This window comes from Myodes glareolus, chromosome X, assembly GCF_982192425.1.
Source record: "Myodes glareolus chromosome X, mMyoGla1.1, whole genome shotgun sequence".
NCBI lineage: Eukaryota > Metazoa > Chordata > Mammalia > Rodentia > Cricetidae > Myodes > Myodes glareolus.
Window position 1 is genome coordinate 70,717,301 of NC_142053.1, and position 11,115 is coordinate 70,728,415.

The window sequence follows — 11,115 nt, forward strand, 5'->3', positions numbered from 1 at the left end:
ATAATTTATTGAGTTTCGCCATTTTTAAAATAATTAAAATATAATATGAAAATTAAAAATCCTTTTCAGAAAAATCTTATGGCTGCTTTGATATTTTACTCTGATTTCTAAATAAAATAATATAAATGTAGTTGTTCTAGCAGAAAATGGAAAAAGGGATGCCGCCACTTTAAAAGCCTCAATCTCTTTGACATTGCTGGCAGTGTATGGGAACATTAATGCATCTGTCATGATAACAAGCTAAGAATAACATCTAGACATCAAACCGAGCAGAGAATCCATCTGAAGTGATTCATTCAGATCTGTCTCATTGATTTATTAAACACAGGGCAACATCTGCAGCCTCACAGAGCCGCTTGGTGAAATTAATGCAAGATCAATTCAAATGGAAAAAAGTGTAAAAGAGATAAATCAAAACACAATTTGCATGCAGTCCCACAATCAGGCTTATTGGGTGCAAATGTTCAATTTCCCTTCCAAAGCAAATGTGTTTAAATGTTGTTTTATCTTCGTAGAATTGTGTGATCTGAAGTGACAGTGAAGAGTTTTGCAGGTTTGAGCTGGTGAAACGGAAAAAAAGAGAAAGAAAAAAAATGCTACTAGAGACCTTTTGAATATGCAACAAGAATATCATTAATACCTAATTGTTTTGCTTTCAGGATGACTTTTACTCATAAACACAATATAGTCCATTTTAGATCAACTAGGTTGGTTTAAACACATTTGAAATATATAAAAGGGAAAACTCCAAATCACATTTATCTTTGGAAACACTGGAAATCTATATTGCCAACTGAAAAGTGTTGTGATTAGGGATCATCACAATTATACTCATCTACATGAAGCATTTTTAAGGCACCCAAACAAAATAAGATTACTTAAAATAGCATTAAATAATTCAAACTTCATGACTTCTTCAAATAGCAGGAACTTCTTACATAAAAAGATATAAAAGACAATCACATTCTAATTACCTATTGACATTCATGTGTGTGCTTTGCGAATAATATCATACATAAAACTCCAAATATGTACTACTCTATCATGTGCCTCACCTAAGATGTACATATTTGAGGTAAACATGAACAATCAGTCAGTAACTAGAGTACCTGGATAATTTTTTTAAAAAGTAGGAAGAAATGTACATTTAAAATAAAGCTAAACATTCAAGTTTTATACATTGACATATGACTGCAATGCTATAATTGTAGTATTAACAGCATTCTCTTAATACAAGACTAAAGATTGTTGGTCATGTGGCTGATTTTAAGAGGCAATGACTACCTCATCTCCATTCTATGAAATAAGAGACATGCATTCATTACCAAGATTCATTTCTATAACAGTTTTATTATCTATGAAAATATCTGTAATACTAAGTACCAGCCCAGAAAAGTTACACAAGCTCTTTAAAAACTTGATGAAGCTGAATTTTATTCTCAATGCAAAACAACAGTTTCACAGTCAACTATATTACTCTGTATGGATTGTGAACTCTAACGGATGCATCGAGATTTAATGCAAAGTCAAATTCATTGAGTGCTTACAAGAACCATCTTTCTAGTATTTGAAAATAGTTTAAATATCATAATTGCTATTAAATTCACACTAAGTTACTCCAACATCAAAAAACCCATGTGTTCTGCTTATATACTGTCAAATAAATTCTAAGTGAACCATTGGGAATTTCAATTGTAAAAGCAAATTTGTTTGAATAATGTCAAATAATGTCTCCAAATAATTATAGTAAGGTTTTCTTAATCATACACTCTTGTTTTTTACAATTATCTATTTAGCTATACTTGTGACTGAATAACAGTTAATTAATTGTTCCCCCCAATGAAACAAAATGTGATCCCGAAATCTGACAGTGTTCTTTTATGTAGGCAAGTAGGTTTAAAGGAGGCATCACTAGAATATATTGGTCTCTTTGCATATTTAGTAAGAGCAATTTGTCATTCAGTATATGACTGCTTGTACACTAGGAAGAATGCAGTAAGGAAGATCCAGTACGCAAAGAGTAAAAATTTTACACATAGGCTATCTGAATTTGCCATCTCTGGCATAAAAATTTCCAAGTTTTTTTGTAAACCAATGAAACAAAAAATGTCTTCAAAATCTTAAAAGAAGATATTTTTCCATAATTGGGGATCTTTGAATCATCATTTTCTTCATAATCGTCAAAAAAAAATGTCTTCATTACTAAGTTTCAAGTAAAAGGACAGAAAGAGAAATGTTGTACAGCCCTTTTCAAAGGCATCATTGCAACGATAAAAAGCTCACCTTACCTAATAGAAAAACAAAGGATCACGAGTTTTGTTGCACTATCCTCTAGCAGTTGAAGTGCACATAATTTCTCAACTTCTTTTCTGAGAAGACAACTTTGAATGTTTCAACAACTGACTAAAACAAATGATACTAATAGAGTTCTTATCATGAGTACTATTAAAAATGATTATATATACATATAGATATTGATCACTCATGTTTCTTCAGTGTGGATTGCACTGAACCATATCAAAAAGCAACTTCAAGGCAATATATTCGAGTTTCCAAAAATAAGAAATTTGAAATGATCAATTTTATATGAAATAACATAGAGAAGAGTACAAATTAAAGCATTCTAGTCAGGACACATACTCGTCACCACACAGTTGACAAAAAAAAAAAAAGAAGTATGTTTACTATTCGGAAAAAATGCTAAAAGTATCATTACAATAATAGGTCTTCAACAGTATTTTATAAAATTATATCCATCAGAATGTGTTTACACTAAACTGAATGCATCCTTTTTCCCCTGTACTCTCCTCCCCCCTCACCTTTAGCTAGAGGAGGTAAGTCATGAATCCTGAGAAAGAATCCTCTTTAGGCAAGTCTACACTGGGAGCATCACTCCTCTTTTGAGGTATGTTTATATGATCTTCTCCTCCTTATGACAATTCTGCTCTTTCACTGCATTTCTTTTCTCTTAATGACCTTGTGTCTCACCCTCTTTATGCTAATATTCTGAACCTAGTGCCTATTTATACCCCTCAGTTCTCTTTTTACTGAATTAAAGTCACAGAAATATTATAGACATAAACAGTAACTTCAGATTGCATTTAAAGTAATAGATCACATAAACAATGTTATCTACAGTCATGATGCTTTTTTCATAAGCATCAAATTTTGCAATTTTATAAACACATTTATGAGGGTATTTGCATCAGTAAAATTTGCTCATGTTATTTTATCATTAATTAGATTCATTTATTAATTGTACTTTTTCTCTATCAAAAATTATAATGTATGTGCTATATGTATTTCTGTCTGGTAGTTTTCCTCATCTTTTTTGTGTATTGTATGCATAAAATATTTTTCATAATTTTCACAATTGTAGATTCTGATGCTGACAAGACAATTATTCAAAACATTATAAAATGTCATAGAATGCGCAAAGCATTGGGTCACAAATTATTTTCTCATATTTAATACTTTTCTATAACCGTTTTATATAAAATCAAGTAAAACTGTTAGATATGAACATTATAAGGAATAAATAAAGCTTAATCAGATGAAAACAGTAACCTGAAACATATTATAGCAGAGTCCCAAAAACAGTATAAAATTACCTGGATCAGGATACTAAGTAATTTATCACTTTTCTCTTTGGTATATCTCAGTAATTTAAGAAAAGTTCTTATTCATGAAAACAATCAAAATCACAATAAAAATGATAACCTGTTTACTTTTAGAGTGAAACCCATAAATATTTCTCAAGAATGAATGAAAGAATCAATTATTCACAAAGGAAAACAATACCTGTATAAAGTTTTTCACTTTAGGAATGACCATTTGGGGGAGGAATGGTCATTCCTAAAGAAAAGGGAAGAAGGAAGCCGAGAGATGGTGAAGGAGAAAGATGAAAATGGCTTTTCCTGTCTGCAGTTATTTGTCATGAGTATCTGAATATCAGTAAAGGAATCACATGGCTTCCATTAGAACTTCTAGTAGCTCACTGAGTTTGTATATTAGTAATATTCTTTGCAATCAAAATAAAATTTTTCGATTTTCTATAAAATACTTCTATTTTTAAAACCATAAGGAGGCTTTCACCCTTTGAGTTTTATAGCCATTAAGAAAATGTTCATCTTTAGAGTACTTCACCCTATACCTTACGAAAAGTTCATCTATAAGCCAGGTTTGTAAGCCTTACATGTGAATCAGGTGGGAGTTTCCATATGAACTGGTTTCTGTTCAGTTGCTTGCACACAGAAGAACGTTGCTCACAAGAACAAGAAAGGATTCTCTTGTAAGTTCTGTAGCACTGTTATTTATTGTACTAGTAAGCAACAGTTTGCCTATGCGTTGTCTGTACATTTCCGCTAAAGATAGCAATTTAGATTTTACAACTGACATGACAATGTAGTTGCAATTTCAGTCCACAAACCCAGAAATGTAATCATTTAAAGTCATATTGAGACTAGACCTCAGCAGAAGTTCTTTATAAAATGATAAACTATGTTACTGCTTTATAGCAAAGCTCTTTGCCCCCTTTTCCATCCGTGAATTGTGATTTCTCCATTTGTATATTAATCTCGTGTGTCAAATGATTACTTTCCTGAGATATTGCTAGACAAGAAATGGACTAAACATTGAGAAGCCTAACATATTTTTTAATGTTAAATTTCTCAAAGTAGTTTCTTTTCCTTTTCATTCAAAACATTAAGCCTAAGTGGCTTCGGAGTGCAAATGAACATTTAGTCTCCAATGTACTTCTAAACTGTGATATGGAGGGGATATACTTATGACCTGAGAAGCTGGCTATTACCGATTAAACAATCCTCTCTTAGGAGAAATGGGTTTCTTGCAACTGGTTTGTCTGCGGTGGAGGAGCTGGTGGATACTCTCAAAACAAAACAAAACAAAACAAAACAAAAGCCTCCTAACTTCAACACCAAGCTTCTGCCTAGTCTTAGCCCCAGCTTTTTATGCCCCACATTAACCTCTGCAGGTGGCCCAAAAGGGAGGATTCCAGGAGAATGGCATCTATCCTAGCCGTTTTGTAAAAAATAAGACTCATCTACTTTTCCGTGCACAAGGGAGCTTTACACAGCGGGCATGAGCATATGTCCTTACTCGAGGCACTTCTACAAGCCAGCGCGTGTACAGGCACACACACACACACACACATGCGCTCTCTCTCTCTCTCTCTCTCTCTCTCACACACACACACACACACACACACACACACACACACACACACCCCTCCACCATCACAGCACACGCATCCCATACACTTTCACAACAAACATACAGGATGGGGATCGAATCACCCTCTGGGATGGATTCTCGACTTCCGTCCCCCTGCAGCCCCTAAATGCTTTTTTCTCAGTTGCCAGCTTAGGAGCCCAGGTTACAGCTCAGCTAGCCCCCAACCACAACCCCAAGAAAGCCCTTGGTGTCCCTGTTCAGCAGAAAAACTGTCCGACCCGTACGGCCACAAAAGAACAGGAAAGAACATCAAATAAAGAAAATAACTACCACAAGGAGCCAAAAAGCCATGCAAGACATAGGCGAAAGGCTGTAAAGTTTCAGTGGAGGATTGCAGCTGAAGTTTGTGCGGGACTCTTTCAGACTGGAGTCCCACCACTGAGCGCAGCCTAGAAAGGACTGCCAACTAATGAGCCCTTCTAATCCTCTCTACCCCGCCGACAACAGTGCAAAGAAGCAGGACTTAGACTCTGTAGACAAAGTTGGATGAGAGTGATAAGACATGCAGAAGAGGGCAAAGGGGTAAGAAGCGAGAGAGTCAAGAAATGATTGTCTCACCTGGCATTTGTGCAATCGGTGAACAAAGTTTCGAAGTCTTTCCTGGTGATGAGTTTGCAGCGGTTCACCCCTGGCTGAATGGCCCCCAGCCCACGAAGGATTCGAACTTGCTCCACAGTACACACCACAGGGGATATGTCCAGTCTCTTCAGTTTAGTGTACACCGTGTGCAGCCCTCCCACCAGGTGCTTGAGGAAAAGATCAAAGACTTGCGGCAGGCAGATCAGTTCCTGGCCATCCATCAGGAATGAAGCCACCTTCACTCCGTGCATGTCGACCATCCGGCACTCGTTACTGTTGGTGTTGCTGCTGCCACCGCTGCCACCACCAATCCCGCCACCCCCGACACTGCCACTGTGGTTATTGGCCATGAAACTGTTGATCAGATTAGGGGTTAGACGCGGGGGCTCCCCTGGAGACGAATACAGAGGTTCAGCCCGGAATAAACCCCCCGGGACGCCGGCGCTGCTGGAAGTTGCAGAGATCATCGGAGGTGCAGAGACAGCCATGGTCACTCTGTCTGGAGCCTAGCTCTTAGGGCCCTCGCTTTCTCTCCCTGACTCCTCTAGGTCCCCTCGCACTCACTCACTGACTCTCTATATCTTTCTCAGGCACGTTCCCACTCTCAGAACAGTTTGGAAGTCAGAAGCAGGCTAGCGGCGGCTCCAGCTCATCCACCACCCTACACACACAGTGAGCTGCCTCGACCCGCGGCGGCCCTAGAGCCCACCCCCACCACACCCCCTCCCGAGACTGGCAGCGCCCCCCAGCCAATGGGCCCCACCCCCTCAGCGCCCGCGTGCGCCGAATGGCTGCCGCCAGCGAGGGGTGGAGACTCCCCAGCCAGCCCCTGCCTACCTGAGGCTGTGCCGGGCTTTCAGTAAATGGTAGTGGAGCACGAGAAGGGGGCGGTGTAGGACCTTCCCCGACCGCCTGGCTGTCTGAGCAGAGTCCGATTGTCATGCACAGGTCTCGAAGGGGACTAGGCTCCCAAGCAGTCCTCTCCGAAGTAGAGGATTGGGGGGGGGGGGGGTCACAAGCGGGACAAGAGCGTGTCTCCTTCACCCCACACCTCCAGCCATCCCGCACCGAGTTTGGTGGAGGAAAGTGACTTTGCTCTAATTCCAAGAGTACATTTCTCCCGAACTCAGCGGGGCGCAGAGGTGCCTCCACTCAACATCCAGGAGAAAGAGTTCAGTGAGTTCACAAGTGAACAACTCAGCCTTTCTCCTAGGCACCTCGCTCACTTGCAGTGATTTCGTCCTTATCCACCGCCCACAGGTCCGCTTCCCAGACTTCTCGCACTCCTTTCCTTTAAGAGTTGCTGGGCGCGACAACGCTGCTACTCAGGGGCTTTCAGGAAGCGCGGTGGGGAGCCTCAGCGGCAGATGGGAAGATTGTTTTACAGCTTCCGCCACTGTCCTGAAACAGACAAGGGTTTTGTTTTGTTTTGTGCGTCCGTGAGGGGGGCGGGGAGGGCGCTTATGTGAGTGTGTGTGTGCCCATACAAGCGTGCGCTCTTGTAGCGTAGTCTTGAAAGCATCTTGCTCTAAAGTTACCTAATGACTCAAAACCTTACATAGTTTATAGGGACAGTTGTTAACACTCTGGAACATGGCATTTTTTTTTCTCCCTCACAAACAGGATCAGAAGACCAGTGAGTGGCCCAGCCATTCCAAAGACTATATCTTAAATGGTAGTTCAGGATTCTTCCTCTACCTATCAAACGCTCTGCACTTAACAACAAGAACACACAGGAAATAAAAAGCCTGAGTAGGGTACATGCCTGAAGAAAAGCATTATCATTTCCACACAACATATCACAGTTAAGTCACCTTAGCCAAGTTGTTTGAATTCCTTGTCAAGGTTTGATTGAACTGACAAGTATTCCTTTCACTATCCTTTCCTGGAAAAGCTGGTATATACTGTGTTGAATTCAGGCTCCATTTGTTTACAAAAGTTGCCACCAACATAGCTACATAATTTTTCTGATTCTCTTTCAGAACATAAATACTTTTAGAAACTTGCTGTGTTTTATTAATGCTAATTGTACTTAACTAGTATCAAAGAGGGGGAGTAGGAGTGTTCCTTTTCCTCACTTCCTAAGTCAAAAATGCCCTAAGTAAGATATTTCGTCTCTATCTACAAGCTTGTATTACAAATGTTCTTTTTGAATCTCTTCATAGTATCTTATTTCAAATTGAATGAGGTCAAAATGTGGAGAAGTAGTGATGATGGTGCCTTTTGGAATACAGGAATAAGCAACTCTAACAACAGATTGGAATATATTCAATCACAAATCATTTTTAAAGGCATGAAATTGTTTTGCTCACTTGCTACAGTCTTGAAAGGAAAATGAAAAGATATGAGGCATTGAGAAGATAGAGCAGAGGCTAAAAAGGTTTCCACATCAAAAATAGTATAACACCACTGACATATTTGTTAGTATTTATTAATTGTTACATTTTTAAAAAAATGTAAAATCTGTGCAAGAGGTATTTTGACATAATATCTATTAGCGATCTAGTGAAACAACTTACCTCTTGTGATATTGCAATAAAAATTTCCAGGAGAATAAATGCTATACAAAGTTTAATTTGATAAAACTCTAATTATACTGATGATCATAAGGGCAAGCAGCTCCCTGTTATACTGCTGCAACTACATTAGGAAGACTTTTATAGTCACTGGGAATGTTCAGCAACAGGACATTACAGAAATGTTTGACTATTTCATAATTAAGCAGTTATTAAATATAAAATAAAAACTGGAACAAGTTATAATCATTGCTTTTGTATTAGAAAACAGATACATTTTGATATTCAAAGAGAGGTTGTAAGAATTAAAAGTCATATATTTTCATGTTTTATGTTTGTATCAATGTTTTATAACCAGAAATTAATGCTAAAATTTTAGTAGAACTAACAGAACCTCAAATAGGCCAGTGATCATTGAAGGATTGGCAGTTCTTTCAAGCCTTAAATGGACAAAATACTCTTGGTTTCATTACTTGTATGTCTTCCCATTTCAGTCCTGTAGAAAATAAACATGGTCATTTCAAGTGATGATTGTAACTTAAAAAACATCGTGATCCAGACTCCAGATGCTGTGCCTCTGGGTTTCTTGATGCTTTGATAGCTTTATTTCTGTTACTACTATCTATGCTTTGAGACTGAGATAATCAGATTCCATATACAGAGTTTCATTTTATTCCCTTTTGATGTTACTACCTTCCTTCAGACAAACATATTTCTAAATAAGTCTGAGTTTTTACAAGACCTGAAGAAGTCTTACATATCAACACCTTGTAAGTTTGGAACTAAATGAAGAAGTATAAAATCATAAGGGCTGTAGTAAACAGAGTACCTTTGGGAGACGATATGAGCTGCATGAACAACAAGAAAATACTCAAGGTTTGTGAACTCATACCCGATAGAAGCTAGCCACTGAAGTAAATATGAATAAAATTAATTTAGGCAGATAGCATTTCATAAGGAAGAGTACTAGATGGCACTACTTCTAGAACAATGAATTTCATTATTTAACGTCCTAAAACAGAACAGCTACTGCTTCTTTACCTTAATTTGAAATTCACATTTTTATTCTAATTCATATTCAATTAGGAGAGGGTACTTATTTGTAAACATTAGCAAAATGTGCCATTTTTTGGCATAGCCTATAAAATGAAGATACCTCAATAAATGTAAATTTTAAAAGATGCATTTATCTTTACATGTTTGTCTGCCTATATGTACACCACCACCATATGCAGACCTGGTACCCAGAGAGGCCAGAAGAGGGCATTAAAGTCCCCTAAAACAAGACTTAAAGACAGTTGTAAGCTGCCATGTGGCTTCTGGAAATCCAGCCTGTGTCCTTTGCAAATCCTCCTAACTGCTGATCCGTTTCTCCGGGTCTATGTTTTTATTTATTACATGCTATTTCTTTAGTGTGTGTGTGTATTCAGAGTCAGTTCTTTCTTTCTGCCTTGTCAATCTCAGAGATCCAGCTCAAGTCCTCAGGCCCAACAAGTGCCTTAACCTTAACACATGTGCAATATATTTTGATCATATCCACCCCCCACTCCACTATCCAACTCCTACCAGACCACCACCACCACATCCCCCTGCCAACTCATGTCATCTTTTTTAACTCCTCTTACTACTACCCCCATCTACATGTGGATATAGGGCTGTACCCTAGAGAATGAAGACCTGTATTCCATATAAGAATTTTACACACACACACACACACACACACACGTGCTAGCTTGAATAGAACTGCAAAATATTCAGAACTATTTGAAGGGACTGGGTTTAAGAACACACATTTAAGCACATCCCAAGGAAATGATACTACTATTTGAAACCCACAGAGAAACTCTGTGGGTGTTCCCCACAGACACACTTAATCTATTCCCAGGATACTGGCTGCAAAATGATCATCTACTGTGCTCCTTTTCCACTTTCAGTTATAAGGTTATATTGAAGATGAATTCTAAGGAAGGCTAAAGTGGAAGAGATGGGACATTGGGACACGAAAAGAATTTGTTGAGTCTGGAGAATTCACTCAACAGTTAAGAGCAGTGGTTGTTCTTCCAGAGGACCTAATTCCCAGCATTCACATGACAACTCACAGCTATCTTCGACTCCAGTTCCAGGGGATCCGACATCCTCATGCAGACATACAATCAGGCAAAGCACCAATGCACATAAAAAAATAAGTAGATAATTTTTAAAATAAAGAAAAGAAATTGTCAAAATCAAGAGAATTAACAGCTAAAAATGAGAGGATTAAAGGAAAAATGATTGTTTTCTAACTGAAATACAAAAAATTCTTTTAAAGTACTCACAAAGTACAGGTCTATGTTTTGTTGATATTTATGGGAGACCTGCCTTTTCTTAAGCAGAAACAGAGAAGCAGTTTGGAGCTTGGGAACAGAGAGAGGTTAGGAGGAGGTACAGGTAGGAGAGGAGGGAGGGGAAATTGCACTCAGGTTGTAAAATAAATAAATTTATAAAAATACAGATCTTTTCTATCCTTTAATATAATATACTTTGTACTACACTGTCTAGGCGTAATAGACAGTGTAATATAAGGTATCATAGTTAAAGAATTTCATCAGGTCCAAATGGATAAAAGACATCAACATTAATCCGACCACTTTGAACCTGATAGAAGAGAAAGTGGGAAGTAGTCTACAAGATATAGGCACAGGAGACCACTTCCTAAGCAGAACCCCAGGAGCGCAGACAATAAGAGAAACAATAAATAAATGGGACCTACTGAAACTGAGAAGCTTCT

At 38.1% G+C, this 11,115-nt stretch overlaps 1 protein-coding gene across 1 annotated transcript in view; it reads right to left on the bottom strand.

Annotated features, from left to right (window-relative positions):
- Dach2 (dachshund family transcription factor 2) overlaps nt 1–6,497 on the bottom strand; it is a 635,206-nt gene extending 628,709 nt beyond the window's left edge. Inside the window, exon 1 of the mRNA XM_087902553.1 lies at nt 5,812–6,497. Within this exon, the coding sequence (XP_087758679.1) occupies nt 5,812–6,320 (509 nt within the window). The 5' untranslated portion in view covers nt 6,321–6,497. The remainder of the gene's footprint in view (nt 1–5,811) is intronic.
- Nucleotides 6,498–11,115: the final 4,618 nt, after the last annotated feature.